This window comes from Dama dama, chromosome 25, assembly GCF_033118175.1.
Source record: "Dama dama isolate Ldn47 chromosome 25, ASM3311817v1, whole genome shotgun sequence".
Classification (NCBI taxonomy): Eukaryota; Metazoa; Chordata; class Mammalia; order Artiodactyla; family Cervidae; genus Dama; species Dama dama.
In genome coordinates this window covers 10,898,115-10,920,599 of record NC_083705.1, presented here as the reverse complement: position 1 = coordinate 10,920,599, position 22,485 = coordinate 10,898,115, and the positions used below count along the sequence as shown (strand labels likewise).

At 48.4% G+C, this 22,485-nt stretch overlaps 2 protein-coding genes across 3 annotated transcripts in view; one reads left to right on the top strand and one right to left on the bottom strand.

Annotated features, from left to right (window-relative positions):
* Positions 1–22,485, bottom strand: part of KCNIP1 (potassium voltage-gated channel interacting protein 1) — a 402,876-nt gene that overhangs the window by 367,345 nt on the left and 13,046 nt on the right. The window lies entirely within an intron of this gene.
* Positions 487–16,539, top strand: KCNMB1 (potassium calcium-activated channel subfamily M regulatory beta subunit 1). Its single transcript, XM_061129440.1, has 4 exons — positions 487–853; positions 4,465–4,622; positions 5,978–6,149; positions 11,363–16,539. Exons 2-4 carry the CDS (start codon positions 4,489–4,491, stop codon positions 11,630–11,632), a joined length of 576 nt encoding a protein of 191 aa, XP_060985423.1. The 5' UTR covers positions 487–853; positions 4,465–4,488; the 3' UTR covers positions 11,633–16,539.

Below are 22,485 nucleotides of genomic sequence, written 5' to 3'. Positions count from 1 at the left end.
TTACCTTCAAATGTTATTGCTCACTTGTCTCTTCTATTGATGGGAGCAAATCTCTGCCCATGTGCCCAAACTGTACAGTTTGACCACTGGGAGGCCACCGGGCCAATCAGGCTCTTCTTAGACCTGGCCGGCTGGAAACAGCTGTGAAATTCTCACTGCTCCCAGCTTCTCCTTGGTTGGTCTTTAAAAGGTGAGTTTCTCTTTTCCTGCCCCAATCCTCCACTATTTCTAACTCTCATCACTACTCTGTACAAAGTAAGGTTTAAAAATCCCAAGAGGCTCAGAGAGGCATCGTGACCTGCCCGGGGTCACACAGTACACAGTTGTCAAAGGCTGAGGGTTTTGGCTGCTGGGCGAGTTGGAAATGCCAGCCCCTCCAGCTGCTGATGAGCCCCACCCCTTAGAGCTTCCACTCCTCCTCCCTCCCCTCTGTCGGCAAAAAGAAACTCATTTCCCATCCCAGACTTCTCTGCCAACCCAGAGAGATTAAGTGAAGAAGAAATGTCTCCAAATATACCGAGATGGTCTTTCCTGGCTGCTCAGATTTGATGTCTGTGGTTTGAAGCCTGTTGCCCAGTAGATTCTGGGAATCGCAGGGCAGGGGCCTGGGTAATAGCTGCCAGCCCCTGGGCTGGGTACCTGCCCTCTCAAGCTTGTGTCCTGGGGCTGTGTGCTCAGACCTGACCATGTTTGGGCATGGAGGCCCGTCTCAGACGAGAACCAAAGGCCGCTTCCCCAGAGACGGGCTGGGAGCCCAAACTTCCTGCTGCAGCTCAGGCAGCCTCTCTGGGGTGGGGGCTGGGGACCAGGCAGAAAAGGGTCTGCCGAAGACTCGCAGGGCACCCAGGAGACTGTGAGTACCGAGGTCAAGGACACTGGGGAAGAGACTGGGGACAGAGGGGAGACCTTCGCTGAGGGGGGCCGGCAGTGGGAACTCCCTTCCTCGAGGGGCTGGCCGTCAGGACTCTGGGCTCCAGAGGAGCTGAGGTTAAGTCACACAGGACTGGAACTGCCGGGCCCGTGGTCTGGAGGCCTGCAGGGGGCTGGAGGTGGAATGGGGGCTCCTTGGCCCCGTCCCTGTAGTGGCTCAGTGCCCTGGCCCTTGTCTCAGCCTGCAGAGCAGCCAGAGGGCAGCAGCCTGAAGATCAGGACCAGCCCTGGCACTTGTCACCAGGGGAGGGGTGGGGCAGAAACAGACCCAGCAAGAGCGCTGAGGACTTCTGATCCAAGCTTCAGGGTTTTCTTTGTTAATAGTAACAGTTAATATTTATTGAGGGCTTGCGTTGGGCCAGGCAATGTGATGTCTGGTACATCATTTGATCTTTATCAGACTCTCGAAAGCAGGCACTATCATGCTTGTTTTATAGTCACAGGCTGCTAGGTGGCAAAGTCAGGATTTGTTCCCATGCCTGAAGAACACCCCCTGTCCCTCACTCCTCTAGACCCTGAAACATTGTCTTCGATGCCCTGAAAAAGATGTCAATCCAAATATCGGGTTACTCAGGACCCCCCAAAATCCCACCTTGCTTGGCCCTTCTTCACCTTTCCTCAATCCACCCCAGGCCTCCAGTGACATTTCCAAATGGAGAACTATATCTCAAAAGTCCAGAGATATTTAGCAGTTCTCAACTGAGGAGTTCTCCTTCGAGTCTAGCTGAAATCCCCCATTTTACAGCTGCAGCCCACTTCTTCCTGGGCAGACCTCAGGGGGTCTCAGCGGTTCCCACCCTTCCTCCTGCCTAAAGGTTCTCACTATGGATGTTGAAACTTAGGACTACATCCATATTCACATCCTCACCTATTCTTTTATCCTGTGTGATGTTAGGAGGATTTACCAAAACTCTGCTAGCCCCCTCCCTTGGGGTGGGTGACAGTCTCACTAGAGCATTGCAGACAGGAGGGATCTGAACAAGTGGTTGGGTCCACACTGCTTTATCTCCTTTCCTCCCGAGTGCCCAGACCTGGCACACTGGGGGTCCTGGGGGAGGGGGTGCTATGATGTGGCAGACGGGCCAGTGTCCCTGAGAAGGCAGGGCAGCACCAGTTCCCCCCACCACACGCCCCTCCCAGTCTCAAGGATGCTCTGACTCTCCCAGGAAAGGACTGGTTCTATTGCGGGCACTCAGCCTAGGTCCTCCTCCGAGGCGTGATTCTGTGTGGACCCCAGAGACGTGCGCTCCACAGTCCCAGGGCTGGTGCCAGGCACCAGTGACCCCAGACAGCCCTGGGAAGGAAGGCTGTGTAGGGTTTTTGCCCATCCCTAGGTGGCTGCATTCTTTAGCCTGTAAAAGCATGTGTGGGCTTATTAGACTGGCCCTAGGTAAATCATGATGTGGGCTGTTCCATTTCCCACAAGACGGAAGGACAGAAGGACAAAAGTAATAGGAAAAGGAATTGAATAGAATGTCTTTCACTGTCAAGAGAATATTTTTCCTTTGTGACTTTGTAGTGTCTCTGTTAGAATGTACATTCTCCCAAATGTGGGAGAAAAAGTCATCATTGGGTATCATCCCTGTTAATCACCTTGGAGGGCATGACAGAGCTGTAACCTTGGTATCTGATGTTGGAGTCTCCTTTTTAGGGCAGTGGGGGACCGGGGACTACTGGAGTGGGGAAGAAACAGGGTGGAGATCTCCGACTGGACACTCGAAGCAACTTAATAGAAGAGAAGTTGAGTAGAAAATAAGACACTTTGTTGAAAATCCCTTTGAATTAATAATGCCTATCTCGGGAATACTCACTCATTCATAAAAATAATGTTGATTACCTTAGGGACCTGGCAGGGAAAATAAAGTCCTTCCTGATATCTCACTAATATTTCCCCTAATTCAGGGGTTACAGAGAAAGGCCCCATGGCCCTGTTATCTTTGGTACAAATGTTACCATAAGCAGCGAACAAAAAGCAACAACAAAGGAATTTACTGAAGGCTACAGGGCAGTTCACTGACTGCATGGGAAGTCCATACCAGTACCGAAGCTGGGCACCTCTGGCTCCAGGAGGCGCATGGGGGACAAGAGTGACCCTCCTGTGGGTGTTCAGGGAGGGCGGGGCTGCTTGCTCTGGGAGAGGCAGGTCCCAGGAGAAGGATGAAGGGCTTCAGGCCCAAGACGCAGGGAGGCAGGAAGCCGCTCATCACTGATGCCATTCTGCTTGGGCTCGGGGGCTCAGGTCCCCAGGTAAGAGAGCAGCTGCTGAGGCCACGTGATGCCTCCTGCCCTTGCAGAAAGCAGGGAGGTGGCTGTTTCAGGATCCCCATGGCTGAAACCCCTCCTGTCGCCCCGATGTCTTGGCTGCCCTCTGGCGGACCTGCTGCCCCTTCTCTGCGTGCTAACCCTTGCCCAACCAGCCCTGCTGTGGGACTGGTTTTTTTTTTTTTTTAAGTTAATTAACTTTTGACTGTGCTGGGTCACTGTTGCTGTCTGAGGCCTTTCTCTGGTCGTGGCGTGTGGGGGTTACCCTGGTTGCAGCGCACAGACTTCTCACTTTAGTGGCTTCTCTCGTGGAGCAGCTCTGAGCACGTGGGCTTCAGTGGTTGCAGCACATGGGCTGAGTAGCCGTGGCTCACGGGCTGAGTGGCTCCACGCCGTGTGGAATTGTCCCGGACCAGGGATCGTCCCCTGCGCTGGCAGGTGGAATCTTATCCAGTGCACCCCTGGGGTGTCCCGTGAGACTGTTTTGGCTCCAAGTTTCTCTGAGACAAGTGTCCTTGGAGGACATGCACGGATATTCCCCCTCTGCTACTTCCAGTAACAGTTTATTTCCTGTATTAGTTTCCTATCGCTGCTCTAACGAATTAGCACTAACTCGGTGGCCCCAGTAGAAATCTACACATACACGGTTCTGGGAGGCAGAAGTTCAAAGTCAGCAGGATGCCGGCAAGGCCCAGTCAAGGGGTCAGCAGGGCTGCACTCCTCCAGAGGCTGCAGAGGACAACGCATAGTTCCCTGCCTCTTCCAGCTTCAGGGAGCTGCCAACCCCCTGGTATATGGCCGCATCACTCCAGCTTCAGCCGCCCTGGTCACAGCCCTCTCTCTTTTGTGTCTCATCTCCCTCCGCCTCCTTCTTGTAAAGATCCTTGTGGTTACCTTTAGGTCTACGTGAATAGTCCAGGATAATCTCCCCATCTCGAGATCCTTAATTTAAAGTCTTTGCCATGTAAAGTAACAGTCACAGATCCTAGGGCTGAGAACATGAGAATCCTGAGGGCTATTATTGAGCCTGTCACACACTGTGTGACTTTGCGCAAGTCACTTTACCTCTCTGAGCCACAAGTCCTTCATCTGTAGAATGGTGGTGATGATACTTGCCTCTCAGAGCTGGTGGAAGGCTTAAATGGGGTCAAAAAGCCCTCTGAGTTTTCCAAGCCCTATATTGAAAATAGAGATGATGTTGAAAATTGATCACTCTCTCCTCTCACCTGTCACCTATGCTGATCTCATGTCTGTTTGCCTCTGTGATCCTAGAAATGTCTGCTGTCCCCAGTGGCCATGGGAAAGAAGCTGGTGATGGCCCAGAAGCGGGGAGAGACTCGAGCCCTCTGCCTGGGAGTGGCCATGGTAGTGGGCGCAGTCATCACCTACTACATCCTAGGCACAACTGTGCTGCCCCTCTATCAGAAAAGGTACCGTACTCCCAGGCCTGTTCCCACCCTCCAGCCTCTCCCCTAAGGGTCTGGCATCTATCATCATGTTGTATATCTCAAGTGACGGGGAGCTTACCACCTCAACTATACATACCATTTCATTTGAGGGCCTTTCTGATAAGTAGGGGACTTTCCAGGTGGCACCAGTGGTAAAGAGCCTGCCTGCCAATGCAGAAGACAGGGGTTCGATTCCTGGGTCAGGAAGATCCCCTGGAAGAGGGCATGCAACCCACTCCAGTATTCTTGCCTGGAGAATCCCGTGGACAGAGGAGGCTGACAAGCTATGGTCTATAATGTCGCAAAGAGTTAGACAAGACTGAAGCGACTTAGCATGCACTGATAAGTAGGAAGTGTCTACATTGAGCTAAAATCTGTTCCCCTGGAGCTCTGCTCTGGAATCTCAGAGAATGTCCCATGTCTTTGCTCTCTGACATGTCAATCACGTGAGCTGTTAAAGGAAAGACTGGAAAGTTCCTGATCCATGCTCTAATGAGAATGAATACGCTCAGTTTTCTCAGCCTGACTTAGGATAAATCTCAGACCCTTGCCTCTGGGCACGTTCCAGCGACCGACAGCCCCCTTCTGTCTGGTAATGTGTCCCCTGCCTGATAGATGGAGATGAGTCATTGATTTGCTGATGTGTTGAAGAGCCTGTCAGTTTCTCCTGGGTCTGCTCTTGCCTTACTTTTTACGGTGCTGGATTTCCAGGCTGGAATCTTACTGAGTAAGGCACTGCTCAGAGTGGCCATGTGCCTCCAAGACATTTTCTCTGGGTTCAGTGCCATCTCTACTATCTTCCCCAGCTGGGCACAAATCAAGCTCCTCCTCCATCTACTCTTTTTAAGGGAAGGGGCACAGATTCTGAAACCATCCAGACCTGGCTTCAGGCACTGTGTGCCCTTAGCAAAGTCACTTGACCTCTCTGAGCTTCTCGTCCACCCTCTGCAAGATGAAGATGGTGTGGACAAGGGGTCTGAGGTCTGGCTGCAGACCAGAGTCACTGCAAAGAGTTTTGAAAGCACATCCACCCATCTTAGAAATTCTGATTTACTTGTTCTGGGGTGTGATTTGGATGTGAGAATCTTTAAATCTAACCAGGGTTTGGGGTGAGCAGTGGGGGCCGGGCCAGTTTATGTAGATATTGTCCAAGAGGCCAAAAAACTGATACTCTGATGTTATGATTGCTCCCCGGGACCCAGGGACTCAGGTCATGCTCCTTTAGTGCTGGTTGCTTACGGCAAATGGGTCTTGGTCCTGAGTCTCTCTGGGTCTGTGCTGGGCGCCCTGTGCCACCCGTGTCCTGAGATGTGCTTGTGTGTGCGTGGTCTCCCCAGCGTGTGGACCCAGGAATCCACGTGTCACCTGATTGAGACCAACATCAGGGACCAGGAGGAGCTGGAGGGCAAGAGGGTGCCCCAGTACCCATGCCTGTGGGTCAACGTGTCAGCCGTGGGCCGCTGGGCCGTGCTGTACCACACGGAGGACACCCGGGACCAGAACCAGCAGGTACTGACTGGGGTGGGGAGTGAGGACGCGTCCTTTGGACCCTGGTGGGTGTGTGCTTGTCCCCAGCTGGCTCCCGAGCCCCACTCTGGAGGAGAGTGGAGACTGGAAAAGGATAAACCCAGTTGACCACGGGCCACAGCTGGTCTGAGGCCCAGCCAGCTTTAGCCCTTCTGTGCTGGAGTCCGACAGACCCGCCATCGACTGGCTGTGTGATGGGGGCTCGGCCCCGCCAAGCCCCAGTTTCTGTTAATCGAAGTGCTGCTATGAAGTCAAGGACTGTGTATAATGTGCCAATCTTGATGCTGGCTGGACAGCAGGCACTCAGAGGAAGCAACTGGTAGTGTTCTTATTTCATTCTGTAATGTGGGTCAGATGAGAAGCCAGACCCAGAGCTGACCTCATATACAAGAACCCCTGTGACTCCCTGACTGCCCACTCTAGGAGGCCAGAGGCCCACGTCTGGAGCAACCTTTAGAGGCCAACACTTGGAAAGCTTTTCTATCACTGCCTCTCAATGCCCCCAGTGTCACACCTCCAAATCTACCACTGAAGTCCTTTCTGTAGGAAACACAAGTTGACCCATTTTCATGCATTCATTCATTCAACCATCATTTCCTGTGTTAGGGGTTGGGTTCAAGAGAAGAGAGCTCGTACGTGAAATAATACCGAGCAGAGAGGGCTCAGTGCCATAGAGAAGAACAGTGAGGTGAGGGTGTCAGAAAGCCACTGGTGTTAAAATCAGGCAGGTCCTGCTTACACAGAAATGCAGAGGTGGGCACACGTGTCAAGGGGACACAGAGAACACGGTTTGGGGAAGGAAGGTGGGGAGATACAGGATTCCAACCCCCGCATAGAAAATGCTACAGGGAGGGGCATAGCGAGAAAAAGCTTCAGAGGCAGCTTAGGGTCTGTTCCCAGAGGCCCTCCACACCACCAACGTGTGCAATTAAAATGGGTTTTTGGGGTAGTTTTTCTTTTTTGTTGTTGTTTTTTGAAAGAAGCAAAACTTTAATGAAGAATGCTACACATTATTGAAGGTAATTAGTTCTCATATTAAAAAAATACTACTGAAAACATTTTACTGAAATTTTTTTTTGCTCAAAAGACAGTCTTCAAGGATGTCTGAGAGAAGCAGCATGCACAGCACAGTAGGAGAGGAGGTTTAACTCCAGCATGAGACACTGACATAGCACAGGTATGGAAGCAACCATTTTATAGAGAATGGGGTTAGATGTTTATATTCAGTCAGGATTTTTTTTTTTTCTTTTTTTTTTTTTTGAGCTTTAACAGTTCAACCGAAGGAAGGAGATTGGGAAGAAAAGATGGGGAAGGGCTAACCTTATCCACAATCACCATTTTACAAAACACCACGCTGATTCAACCACATGAGACGTGACGGTTAGTTGTAGCTGTGTAGCCCAGCAAACATGCAGAGCAAATGCCAAGGACCCAGGGTTGATGTAATAGGCACAGTTTTAAAGAGACTGATTCTGTCAGGGTGGTCTCTCATCGACCTGAGCTGGGGACACATGAAGCTCCTTCACATTTTCATCAAAGGCCAGAGCTTTGCTGGGAACTAAGTTCACTCCAAGTAAAGCTCCTGGCGCTGGCTTTAACAGGAAGCAAAGTTATTTGCAACTCCTAATAGCATTCACCATTTCCTAGGGGAAGTTCTACTGATTACCAGGGAGTTAAATTCATGCAAACCATAAAGAAAGGAAATACTAATTATATTCTGGGCTGTACAGGCTGTGTGTCTCTTTTCTGCCAAGGACTACCAGACTGTAGAATTAAAATGTGATCAGGGAAGCTGGGGCTCCTCAACTCTGGGTGTTAGGTCCTCCTGGGGGTCTTAGCAAAACCAGGGTCCTACACCAGACCCACTGAAGCAGAATCTCTGCACTTTCCAGGTCATTCTAAGTTTCCTTGGGAATTATTGCTGTGAGCAACTGGGAGTCTTTAAAAGGTGTGGGGTGCTGGCCCCATGATCAGAATGATGTGGAGGAGTGTGGGGTTCCATAGGGAGAGAGGTGGGGGCCACCGTAGTTGGGACAGAGCTGGGACAAGGATGGATGCTGACACTCAGAACTCGGCAGCTGATGGGGTGGTAATGGGCAGGGTGGCTGGGGGGATGGTGGGATGGTGAACAGTGCTGGGAGCTCCTGGTGAAGTGGGTCTGGGCAGGCAAGGGGGCCTGGCTGTTCTGTCGTCACTAGCATGACTCAGCCATACCAGATGCAGCTAGGGCCTCCGGACCCGCCTGAATCAGCTCCTCCCAGGATTCTGCCTCTTCTTTGGCATCCAGGGGCCCCTGATTTATCCCCAGGATCAAGAAGTAAATTTTCAAAGACAAGCAGAAGTGGTCACTGGTGCGATGGGAGTTGGGAAGGGGCTGGTTTGCAGGCTGCCAGCTCGGAGGAACTTGAGGTCAGATCTTCCCCCGAATGGGCTCTCAGAAGCCTGAGACCTGCCTGCTGGGTTCGGAGAGACAGCACGGCCACCACCACATGTTCAATCTTTCCCCCGGTAGCACCCAGGCGCCCCCAGGAGTGGTGCTAAAGGCAGCCTGCTGCACTGGTGTGACGGGGGAGGGGCCTTCATGGCGTTGCAAACAGCAGGGTGGTGTACCAGCTGCTCTTCCCACCTCTGTTCAGCTCTGTAGTGCCAGGAGCAGGTGCTTCAGGATGGCTGGGTGTCTTCTGGAGTGGCACGTGCAAGGCTGTCTCCCCCTCTATGCTGAGGAAGGAGGTCACTAGCTCACTCTTGGTTTATCTCATGAGACTTAGCCTGAGAGGTTCTAAGCTCCTTTCCAGGGTCTGCACTGAGGACAGTGTCACCATGGGGCTTGAGAAAGAGGCTGGATCATTTAAGATCCTTTAGACAACAGGTGCTAATGGTAAAGAACTCGCCTGCCAATGCAGGAGACATAAGAGACGCAGGTTCGATCCCTGAGTCAGGAAGATCCCCTGGAGGAGGGCATGGCAACCCACTCCATCCTAACCCAGTTGGCTAGGTTAACCAAGGTCACAGTCAGAGGCAGTGGGGAGACTTGAGCCAGGCCCTCTCAGCTCAGGATTCGGGATCCACTTGCTGCTAGGACACTGGGCTTCTCTGGTAGCTTAGATGGTAAAGAATCTGCTTGCAATGCAAGAGACCTGGGTTCCATCCCTGGGTTGAGAAGATCCCCTGGGGAAGTAAATGGCTACTCACGCCAATATTCTTGCCTGGAAAACCCCACGGACAGAGAAACCTGGTGAGCTATAGTCCATGGGGTTGCAAAGAGATGGACACGACTGAGCAACTAACGCAAGGCTAGGACCTTAGAGTCCCCAACAAGTCTGAATGCCAGATTCCTCAGGAGAGAGCGGCTCCCCAGGCTCAGCTGCTCCCCGGCTGGCTGCGATGTGGACCTGCATCTGGATGCAGCTCCACCCTCTCTCCAGGCTGTCAGAGCCGCAGTGTAACCATCACCTCTACTGCTGGACTGAGTGCTGCTGTCAGGGCAGGCAGCCTCGGGGCCGGACCTCACTCAAATCCAGGGAATAACCCAGGCCCGGGGAGAAGCCGGCCCGATACTCTCTCTCATTTTGACTCCTTTGACATGATTGTATAGGGCAGTGGTCCTCAAACTTCAGTGCCTGAAGGAGTCTCCAGATTGCTGAGCCCCCTCCTCAGAGATTCAGAGTGAGCAGGGAGCCTGTGCTTGTGGCCAGCCCTCCAGGTGGCCTGCTGCGGGAGCTGTGGGGGGACCACCCTTGCCGAACATCTGCTGGAGGCTCACGTAAGCCACGTGCAGACCTCCCAGGACAGAAGAGAGATAAAGCCAGGGTCTCTCCTTCATGCCTTCTCTGCAGGGCTTTCCAGCTGGAACTCATCTTTCCAGGCCGCAAGGTTCCTAATTACAGTGATCAGTGTCAGAATTAAACATATACCGGGCTCTGTCTGCACACAGCTCTTTTAAATGCACTCTCTCTTTCCTTTGAATCCCAGTGTCAAATACCAGCTGGCCAACATCTTAGGTTTTGCTCACACAGAGTTAGACCTCATAGAGTTTTCAATTCAAATTTTCGCCACTATTTTAAAATTATGAGAGTCCACATTAAAATCTGGCGTTTGGGCTTCTCTTACTATTTTGGAGGCCTGGCTGCAGTGGGTCTTCTGGATGGCGCAGCACCCGTCGTCCAGATGGGGTGGTGACTGCCAGGCTGGGTGTGTCTGGCTCTCTCCCTCACCCCAGGCGCCACCACACCCTGCCAGTTCTCCCTGGCACCAAGGCAAGTGCTAGTTGGCGCCTGTCATCTTACTCCCTCACTACTTCACTTGTGGATGTTACCTGTGTGAGCTTTGTAGGCAGTTGAGTGTATGATCTCTGCCCTGAATCCAAATACAGAGCCCACTCAGCCTATGTCTCCTGTTGGTCTTCTTAGACAGCTAAGTTTGAAGTTCTTTAATAAACTCCTTTGAAAAAGATACTGCTGTTAACCCACTTAAGTGATGAAGACATCAAGGCTCAGTGTGTGTGTTAGTATCTCAGTTGTGACAATTCTTTGTCACCCCATGGACTGTAGACTGCCAGACTCCTCTGTCCGTGAAATTCACCAGGCAAGGATACTGGAGTGCGTTGCCATTCCTTTCTCCAGGGGATCTTCCTGACCCAGGGATCGAACCCAAGTCTCCTGCATTACAAGCAAATTCTTTACCATCTGATCCACCAGGGAAGCCCTGTTAAGCAATTAGCCTAAGGTTCCTCAGTGGCTCAGCTGTAAAGAATCTTCCTGCAGTGCAGGAGACACAGGTTCAATTCCTGCGGTGGGAAGAGCCCCTGGAGGAGCAAATGGCAACCCAATGCAGTATTCTTGCGTGGAGAATCCCATGGATAGAGGAGCCCGGAGGGCTGCAGTCCATGCAGTAACACAGAGTTGGACATGACTGAGCGACTGAGTGCTGCAAGTGCTGGGGGCAGAGCTGGGGCTCCAGCTGGGTCCCCGCCTCCCTGGCGCAGTGTGCATCCTGGACGGCTCCAAGGCCGCCGTCTCCCAGCCAGCACTGTGTAGGCACCCCCTCGAGCCACGCAGCGTGCAGCCTGCCAAGCTTTGGGCAGTCTTGAGCCCACTCAGGTGCTCAAACCCAAAGCTGCTGTTTTCCTTTACTCCACACCAGGCCCCCAGAAACAGGGGCTTCAACCCCGCGCATGCCCTTGACTCTCCCTACAGTGCTCCTACATCCCAAGCAGCCTGGACAACTACCAAGTGGCCCGGGCTGACGTGGAGAAGGTCAGAGCCAGGTTCCACGAGCACCAGGACTTCTTCTGCTTCGCCACGACTCGGGAGAACGAGAGCAGCGTCCTGTACCGGCGCCTCTATGGGCCCCAGAGCCTCCTCTTCTCGCTCTTCTGGCCCACCTTCCTGCTGACCGGCGGCCTGCTCATTATCATCATGGTGAAGATCAACCAGTCCCTGTCCATCCTGGCAGCCCAGAGGTAGATCCACGCGCGCCCCGTCACCTCTCGGGCCACAGGGGCCTGGATGGACCCCGGGGCCGCTCCCGCTTGGGTCCCATGCTCCCTCTGCTGCCTTCGCTCCCTCACCCTCCAGTGCTCTGCCTTCTGCTGCACAGATGGCCTTCAGGAAATCCCTTAGTTAAGTCATTTCCTGCTCAAGACTGTTCAGTGGCTCCTCAGGACCCAGGGGAACTGAAGGTCAACCGTGATGGTTCTCCATCGCTGACCCCACTCAACTGACTCCAATCTGTTTTCTGCGGTTCCACTGTCCACTGGACTGATGCCAATGGTTCTTACTTCTGTGCCTGCGTCTCGGAGGTTGTCTCAAAGACCTGCTGGTCCCTCCTAGGAAGCGCTCCCTGACAAGCCTCCATTCCTTCTTTGAATTCCAAAGTGAAAACAACAGCACATTCATTAGTGGGACATTGCTTGTTTTCAGCATTCTCAGATCTGTATACTTTCTCATGCCAATATTAACAAATATAGGGACAAACTTCCAGTCTTAAACTCATGGGGATATAACTACAACATGGTGACAATAATTAGTAATACTTTCCTGCATATTTGAAAGTTGCTAAGAGAGTAGATCTTAAAAGCTCTCATCATAAGAAAAAAAACTGTCGCGATGTGTGGAGATGGATGTTAACTAGAACCTTTTGTGGTGATGATTTTGTAATACATACAGATATTGAATCATTTTGTTACACACTTGAAAACTAATATAATCTTATATATTGATTATACCTCAAAAAATCAAATATATACAAAACATATAGGCTATAAGGAAATGATACTAACATACATAAAAAACTTTAACAGTGGGATTTATTAATTGTAATTTTCTTCCTTCCTTTTATTTTTTGTACTTTTTAAAATTTTCAACAATAGAAAGGCTTGGTTTCACTGTGTTTATTTTTAATCAGGACAGTAACAGCAGATGTAATTTTGGGAAAAAGTTTGAAGGGGTGATCTCCCCATCACCAAGCAGGTGGAAGTGACCTAGGGGATAGGTTGAACTCCAATCAGACACAGGCTTTTTTTTTTTAATATTTACTTTTAATTGGAGGATAATTGCTTTATAGTGTTGTGTTGGTTTCTGCCATATATCACCATGAATCAGCCATAGGTGTACCTAAGGCACAGACTTTTGAGAACACACAAATTTAAGAATCCTGAATAGAGGGGAGGCAAACACAGAGATGGGGATTGATGATTTTCCGCGTGGATTAAATACAAGGCACCTGGGACTGCCCTGGTGGCTCAATAGTGGTTAAGCAATGTCAAAGCAGGAGACACAGTTTCGATCCCTGGTATGTGAAGATTCCTTATGCTGCTGGGCAACTGAACCTGTTCACCACAACCACTGAGGCCACTTTCTAGAGCCCATAAGCCACTCAGCCCAGGGGCTAAAGCCGGTGCTCACAACCAGAGAAGCCACGGCAACAAGAAGCCCACGCAGCACCAGAGAGGATCACCCACTCGTTACAACTAAAGACGTCCACGCACAGAGATGAAGACCCAGAGCAGCCAAAAAAAAAATACAGGGCGCTGACCCTGCAGGGGGAGCCAGTCTCAGACTCGGGAAGGGGTAACTGGGGGCAGCTGTCGTAGATCCACCACCACTCCAAAGCTTGTGCTAGAGCAGGCTGTCTCAAAGTGTGGTCCCTGCACCAGCGTTCTTGGCGGCTTGTGAGAAAGGCACATTCCAGGCCCCCCGCCCGACCCACTGAGCCAGGAGCCACAAGGCGCGGGTGGGGAGTGGCTGGTGGGGTCCCCAGGGGCCGGGCAGCACTCTGCGTTTTAGCAGCGGCTGCAGGGGACTCTGTTGTGTGCTTGAGCATGGGAACCACTGGTGCAGAGAACCACGGTCCTGTCCCCGGACTTTGGGGAACGAATCAACGCCTTTTTCAGGTCAAGTCCTCAGCTGGACTTGAAGTTAGGCTGGCGTCTCTGAAAGTCCTCCTGGAGCTGTGAGTCCAGGTGCAGCCCTGGGAGTGAGTCCTGCCTCCACTTCCACCAGACGCATCTCTCTCTTTCTCAGTTGTTTCATCTATAAAAGAAAGAATCCCCCTTTTGGGCGGTTGGGAGAGCTGAATGAGGGCTTGACACATACTAGGTGGTCAAAATGGAGGCTGTTCTTAGTAACGATAATAAGGAATGAATATTCAAAAACTTCCAGAGGAAATTATACCAACACTAATGTTAACTAGCATTTTTTGCTGCTTATTTATTCCATGCTGGGCACAATGCTAAGAAGTTTGCCTCATAAAAATTCAGTGAGTATTACTGAACCCACCTCATAGGTAAGGAGAAGCAACATAGGATAGAGGTTATATGTGTGGACTGGCTTCAGATAATTATTCAACTGTATTATTCCCTAGCTGTGTGGCTTTGGGCAAATAACCTTTCTCTGCCTCAATTTCCTCACTTGCAACATAAGAACTAATAATAATATTTCCCATTTGAGGGTTGTTAGTGTTAAATGAGTTATTGTATAATGTTCCTAGAAGAGTGACTGACACACGGTGAGTGCTGTATATTATGAAAAACTGAGGCTCTAAGAGGTCATTGGCCAAGGTCAACCAGATAGTTAGTGAGGAACGGGGACTTGAGCCCTGAGCTGTGTGATTCCAGAGCCTGGTCTGTGATTCTTGAGCTGACTCAGTCACCGGAAGCCCCAGGGTCCAGGTAAGGAACAGCGTTGCATCCTGGGAACCCCAAGGTGTTCTGACGCAAGTCAGGGATCTGGGAGGAGGGGCACCTGGAATCTGTACCCACACCTGTAGTTTGCAGCCAGGGGTCCCTGATGTAGCTTCTCACCCGCCAGGTTCTTACTAGAGACGATCCTTCCAAGGGGGAGTAACGCCCCACTCCCTGGAGCTTCTTCCTTCTGGGCTTGGGGACATCTTAAGAGTCCCCTGAATCTAGGAAGTCTTGTTGGGATATTGTCTTATAGTTTGGTAAGATATTTTCTTTGGAGGAAATTAGGTAAAGGTACATAGGATCTATCTGTGTGTTTCTTTACACCTGCATGGGAATCTACAATTCCCCCCAAATTTAAGTTTAATTTTTAAAAAAGAAAGAGTATCCCCATCATGAATCTCATTTATAGGGGTTTCTTTGCCTATGGTTTTCATGCACCTGCATTGGGGCTGAAATACACCAAAATACAGACTATCCCAACAGCCCATAGAGGGGAAAAGACCACCACCCTCTAGCAAAAAGTACCTGGGGATGCCCAGCCCTCACTGCCCCATGCATTATTAACAGTGAACTTCCTTTGCTTAAGACAAATGCCTTCTTCCTGTCAATGGAGTTTGGCCTACTTCTATCAAATCCCATACATGCCTGCTGTTCACAGAACTTCAAGCCCAAGAAGAGCATGAACTAATGGGCATTTAAGCATGGTGGAGTCAGACATGGCGGAAAAATGTTTCTGGAATAAGGGCTGCCTGGGGGCAGAGAGCCCTCACAGTTCTTTAAAAAAACACTCTACTAATAAAGTCTAGTGCTGGCACTGCTTTGCCTTTTCTCTCACGGGCCAGTGAGTCACACCTGGAGAGGTGTACCTGGATCACTCGCCCAGAACTCAGATGGCTTGGTGGAGATCAGTGGCAAGAGGACAGAGAGAGGCAGAGATGAAGCAGACACAGTGCCTGCCCTCAGGAGCTGGTCATCCTGTTGCCCTTTCTCCCTCCTTTCCCACCATTATCAAGCGCTTCCTTCTCCACAGTGAAGAACCTGATCTATGCAAATTCAAAATAATGCAATGAAAAATATTGCTAAAACTTCAATTTTTATGACTTCCTGAAATAATGCTAGCCTCCCCCACCCCCATCAACAATTCACCTAAAATTCCTCCTAATTTCAAAACTCCTTGGGTGTGCAGGTTGTAGACTGCATTCACTCTATTGCTAATTGGCAGCACAGGCTGGTGCATAAGAATAGCCAACATCTTTTGCATTTAGAGAAATTTGAATTATATGACATACTTGCAAAGATACTATTTGATCACAGTGCAGCTATCTTATACCTCATCAGCCACTGCCCTTTCATATGTAGGGAAAAGAGACCAAATCAAAATCAGAAAGGCATGAAGAAATTCACCATGGTCTAGGGTGATTGTTCTTTAAAAAAAAATTTTTTTTTAAATGTGAATGATTTGTTAAGTATTTATTGAGTTTGTCACAACATATTTCTGTTTTTTAAAAAATATATTTTTGGAATTGATAGACCCCAAATGCTGCTTCTAGAGAGGAGGCAAGGTATTTGAGGATGTGCAAATCTATAATGTTCATATGAAGCAAATGTGACAAAATGTTAACACATGAGTTTTGAGGGGTGCTTTCTGAGGAGCACATAGGTGTTTTGTATTATTTGCTCTATTTTTCTGTGTACAAAAGCTTTCTCTAAAATACAAGAGTGAATGGAAACAAAAATATTTTTGGTTTTTTGGCCATGTGGCATGTGGGATCTTAGCTTCCCGACCAAGGATTGAACCCTCAACCCCTGCATTGGAAGGAGGAGTCTTAACCCCTGGACCACCAGGGAAGTCCCTAGGGTAATGGTTCTCAAAGTGGAGGCCTGCAAGGTCAAAATTATTTTCATAATAATATTTACATACTGCCCGCTTTTATCACTCTCAATCTCACCAACACACGTGGAATTTTTCAGAGCTTATGTGACATGTGATATCACAAAAGACTGAACGCAGACATGAGAAATCTGTTGTCTATTAAGCTGAACATTAAAGCAATTTGCAAAAAAGGAAAACAATGCACCCTTTCTCAATACTTTTTTGAAAATGTAATTATTTCGCACAAAATATAATCTTTTGTTAACATGTAATGGATCTATCATTTGTTTTAAAATAAATTCATTTAAATGAAACATTCAGAGTTTTCATTCCTAAAATGGTAAACACTGGTTAATATAACCCATATAAACCAAATCTGTTTTGGAACTCTAAGTATGTTTTTAGACTGTAAAAGGATTCTGAGACCAGAAAGCTCTAGAACTGCTGACCTTGTGTGTCCAGAGACATTCAGGGTCCTCTTGCTCTTCCTACACTGTGCCCTATGTACGTCCAACGGCCTCCTCTAAGTTTCATGTGATTCCTTCTTGGAGCCAGGAGGAGAGCTTCAATTTTCCCCATCTCTCCTGGCTCCAGGTGCTCTCTTCCACCAATGGGTTTGCTCATGAATTATCTTCCTCTTCACAGGAGCTTTCCTTAACCTTCATCATGTCAATTCAAAGACAGAATTCATCATCTTCCTAGATTTCCACAGCTCTCCCTTCCCACTCATATAAAGCACGTACTCTTCAGGCAACTTCCTTAAACGCTAAGGATGATGGGGAAGAGATGTATATAAATGCAGAGCAATCAACTCCCAACTGAATATTGGACAAAGGTGGTGCTTCATCACAAAATTTGTGCCTCCCTTCTCAGATACAGAGACTTCAGCCTCCCATAATCTCCCTCATCCCACACCAAACTCCCTCAGGGGCTTCTGTAGCCTCCAGAGCTTTAAGACACGTTTTCTGTCTCCAGTCCCAGGGAGACTGCTGCCCTGATCCTCCTCTGTCAATTCTGAAGCCCTTGCTTTTTGACACTCCTTTGTTTTCTTATATTCAAACATAAACTCATTTTCTCTGAAGGTCAGTAGTTCTTTAAAGATCATCTAACTTTTCCCCACATTCTAGTCTGGTGCTTGAGCCCTCCCTATTATGTTTCTCTTTACCAACAACTTATGTCAACATCTTTTCTGACAAATAACTCATTGCATGGGGAGGCAGCTCCTTCTATTTTGGGATGTATTTAGCAAATTATTCCTGGGACTATAATCTATCATCTACAATAATAAAAGCTAACATTTGTTGAGCACCTGTAGGCCAGGATCCAGGCTAAGCTTTAATATGTATGGTTCATTTAACCCTAACAAGATCCTTTAAGGCTGTTATTGCTATCTTGACTTCATAGACGAGGCAACGGCAGTACAAAGATTTAACTTCCTGAAGGTCAAGAGTTAGCTAATAGCAGAGCTGAAATTCAAACCTGAACAGTATGGTTCCAGACTCTATGCTCTAACCACTGTGCATCCTTCCCCTTGTTGTTGTTCAGTCACTAAGTTATGTCTGACTCTTTTCAACCCCATGGACTGTGGCATACCAGGCTTCCCTATCCATCACCATGTCCCGGAGCTTGTTCAAACTCATGTCCGTTGAGTTGATGATGCAATACAACCGTCTCATCCTCTGTTGTCCCCTTCTCCTCCAGCCTTCAATCTTTCCCAGCATCGGGGTCTTTTCTAATGAGTCAGTTCTTCCCATCAGGTGGCCAAAGTATTGGAGTTTCAGCTTCAGCATCAGTCCTTCCAAAGAGTATTCAGGTTTGATTTCCTTTAGGATGGACTGGTTTGATCTCCTTGCTGTCCAAGCGAATTTCAGGAGTCTTCCCCAGCACCACAGTTTGAAAGCAACAATTCTTGAGTGCTCAGCCTCCTTCATGTCCAACTCTCACATATGTACATGACTCCTGGAAAAACCATAGCTTTGACTAAAGGAACCTCTGTTGACAAAGTGATGTCTCTGCTTTTTAATATGCTGTCTAGCTTTGTCATAGCTTTTCTTCTGAGGAGCAAATGTCCTGCCTCTTAGTCTCTGCCTAATGTCAAAAATGGAAAATTCTCAACAGGGCAAGTTCAGGACTGATAGCTTGTTGGGTGCCTCTGTGTACTTTCCCACAGAGCCCAGGCTCTCAAATGGCTCCCTGGAGCTACGTCTCCGCAGAGTTCACAGAAGTGGAGTGACACCCAGGCATAAGCATCTGGAAAAGCCCTGCAAAGATTCAGATGGAGAGCTGCCTGCATGGACAGGCGGACGGAGTTAGCTATGCTCTGCCTGATGCTGCGATAGCCCAGCCCACAGCCCATCAAACAGCCAGCAGCAACCCAGGCCTGCTAGGGCCACAGCAATCCATGAACTGGTCACTGTATTAAAAAGCTGAGTGGAAGACAGGCTGTGCTGACTTGTCTCTTTCTTAGGGACCTCACACTTTTCTTGGTCAACCCTGCTTTTTTCTCCAGGTATTCCCAAATCACTGGTTCCATACTCCATTCCAGAATTTGTCCAGGAGTGGGTATTACGCTTATTTATACACAGATTCAGAAGTTTCTTTTGTGATCATCAATAAAAATGGGCCACGTGACACCTTCTTGGTATCTAATTTTTCTGTGACTGTTGGCCATGCGCGCGGTATTCTTTGAAACATCTTGTACACATGTGTCTTTAAACACTGTTTTATATGCTCTCTGTTGGTTCTTTCCAACTCCCAGAGCTGACATAGCCTGAGTCGCAAGCCAGAACCTCGTTGGCCTGGAGCAGCCTGAGGCTCTGACTTCCTGTGAGCCTCTTAGCCACACCAGCCCGTCACGCTGCAGGGAAGGTGTGAAAGCCAAACAGAAACTGGTGCCACTTGCCTCCCCATCACACCATGTGCCCCAAGCAGACTCAGTTATTTACTCTCTCTTTCAGAATGTGTTTTAAAGGCTTTTTCTTATTCTTAAATTTGGGGGGAGGTAAGTTTCAGCTTCGTGTAACCTTATTTTTCTGGTTCTAAGCTATGTGTTTTATTTATTTTTGGAGAGGGGGCCTGCAGGGAGGAATGCTCAGAAAGGTGAGAGCTCGAATCTAGATTGTCTATGAATCTAGGCAGTTGGGACTCCATTTCCTCAAATGGAAAATGAGGGACTTCCCTTGTGGTCCAATGGTTAGGAATCTGCCTTCTAAAGCAGGGGGCATGAGTTCAGTCCCTAGTTGGGGAACTAAGGTCCTACATGCTGCTAGGGTGTGGCCCCCCCAAAAAAGGAAAATGAGTATAACTTCCTTTGTCTTATAGGCTGCCTGTAATAATTCAGTGCAATGCTGAATCTGAAGTGGTCAGCACAGCCCTTTGTATACAAAAGATGCTCAGCAAATATTCACTGTCCGTTTGAGCAAAGGTGTCTCCTTCCTCTGATGATATAGATTCCTCTCTGAGCTCAGAGAACTTCCCACTGCCCTCTTTTTTTCATGAGCAACTTCCCACTTTTCTTTCTGGTGAGCATCATTGAGGACCATCTTGCCTCTCTATTTCACTCTGTTAACTGTGCTCTGTCTTAAAAATTTCGGCCATGGATAGTCTGTTCTGAACCTTCTTGAATATACTTGCATAAACTCAGTTCCAGGGTAAAAGCAGTACCTGGTTGAACCATCCAAGGGCCAAAGGACCAGTTTCCATGACAGTCTACTTCATGGCAGAACCACCAACACTGACAATAGATCTGGCTGGAATAATCCTCCCAGTGTGAGGCAGGCAAATCCCTCGGCCCAGAAATCAGGCTTAATTGGAAATTAAATTGCATCTCCATGCCAACTGCAGGAAGCTTATATCCACAGCTAACTTATCAAGGTGATGCCTTATCTCTGAGAAGCACGTGGGAAGAGAGCGGCTACATCAGCAAGGTTACGAGCTTGTATCTGATGAGATGAGCTTTCTTTAAAGTGCAGCTTGAACCCTTCCAGTTCTTCATCTTAGGATTCCTGCCCTCACTGGCTGCCTCCTCTGTGCCAGGCCCCATGCCAGGACCTAGAGATGTCGATGCTAGCAGGAACCGGCACTGAACACTCACTGCTATGAGCCAGGGGCAGAAGGATCCCCAAGCCACAGCACTTCACATAGCTATCCAGGCTTGAGTGTTACGGAAGGTAGAGAGTACAAAGATGACTTCATGGTTAAGAATCATTGTTTAACACTGATACTAGTAGTCAACAATGATCAGGGTGACCAGACTCTTCACTAACAGCTTTACACTCATTTATTCCATTTATACAATTCTCCAGGCAATGGTAGTAAGTAAATACATGATTCCATTATCACCACTTTACTGATGAAGAAATTGGGACCAAGGAAGTACTTAACTTGCCTGAGGTCATTGTCACCCAGTTAACAGGTGGCAGAGCTGGGATTTATTTATTTAGGCTGCACCACACAGCACATGGGATCTTAGTTCCTTGACCAGGAACTGAACCTGCATCCCCTCCATTGGAAGCATGGACTCTTAGCCACTGGACCACCAGGGAAGTCTCTAGAGCTGGGATTTAAACTAAGGTCACTTCTTAGTAGAGCCAATGCTTTTAAACACTATATGATACTGCCCCTTTGTTTCCCCCAACTATGAGTTTTTTAAAATGTCCAACTATAGAAGGGCTTCCTTGGTGGTTCAGAAGGTAAAGAAACTTCCTGCAATACAGGAGACCCGGGTTTGATTCCTGGGTTGGGAAGATCCCCTGGAGAAGGGAATGGTAACCCACTCTAGTAGTCTTGCCTGGAGAAACCATGGACAGAGGAACCTGACAAGTTTTGCCCATAGGGCACAACTGAGCGACTAACATTATAGAAGAGTTGCAAAATCAGTATCTATGAGACGCACACCCTTCACCTGGGTTCACAAATTATTATCAATATTTTGCCATATTTGCACTCCTCTGTGTGTTTTTTTCCTGACTCATTTGAGGGTAGTTTCAGGGATATAAAGCACAAGTCTGGTTTGGAAACCAGGTGGGGACAAGTTTGGCTGGAGGAGAAGGTATTTGTGGTGGAGGAGATATGAGCAGGAAGTGGGGTGAGACCACAGGGTGTGGGCTTTGAGCTCCAGGCCTGGAAGTTCGAGCATGCTCTAATATGAAGAGGACAGGCAATGAAGACATAACTTTTATTGAAGTTACTGGGAAGAATTAAAAAATTCAAGATGTGTATTCAGTGAATGGTATTTTATGGTCTGATTAAATATACATGCTTATTGAAGACAAAGCAGAGAATATTGTTCTTCTATCATCAAGAAGAACTTTAAAAAATAACCATGTATCTCAGCTAAAACCCAGGATTTCTGTTTGTGTCTTTTCTGTTTTACTTTTTCTGTCCATGTATCTATTCACAGATTGGAGTCTCATTGTACATATAATTTTGTAATCTGATTTTTCACCTGATATTATGTCAATAGCATTTCTGCTTGTTATTAAGTAGTCCTCAAAATAATTTTTCAAAGGTTTAATATTATTGCGCCAGATGGATGAACCAAAATTTATTTAACCCACTATTTTTTGACAAGTTGAGATCATCTCCAATTTTTCACTATTGTAATGCAGTACCCTGATGCACACCCCTGAATAAAAGTCTTTGTGTACATCTCTGATGATCTGCTTAGAGTAAATTTCTAAAAGTAGGGCTCCTGGGTTAAATGAACCATCTCTTTGTCCGCCCTGGTGTGGAGGAGATAAGAGGGGAGAATCGGGAAGAAATGCGGCCTGCCAACTGCTGCATCAAAGCAGTGAGACATGATGAGAGCTTGGACTTTGGGGACAGTGCTGAGAATGGAAAGAGTGACAGACAAGAGAACCACAGGGGGGAGATAGTCGATGGGACTCAGGGAGCAAGATAACTGAAGGTGCAAACTGGAGATGTGAGAGTTGGACAATAAAGAAGGCAGAGTGCAGAAGAATCGATGCTTTTGAACTGTGGTGTTGGAGAAGACTCTTGAGAGTCCCTTGGACTGCAAGGAGATCAAACCAGTCCATCCTAAAGGAGATCAGTCCTGAATATTCATTGGAAGGACTGATGCTAATACTGTGGCCACCTGATGGGAAGAACTCACTCATTTAAAAGACTCTGATGCTGGAAAAGATTGAAGGCAGGAGGAGAAGGGGATAACAGAGGATGAGATGGTTAGATGGCATCACTGACTCAATAGACATGAGTTTGAGCTAACTTGGGGAGATGGTGAAGGACAGGGAAGCTTG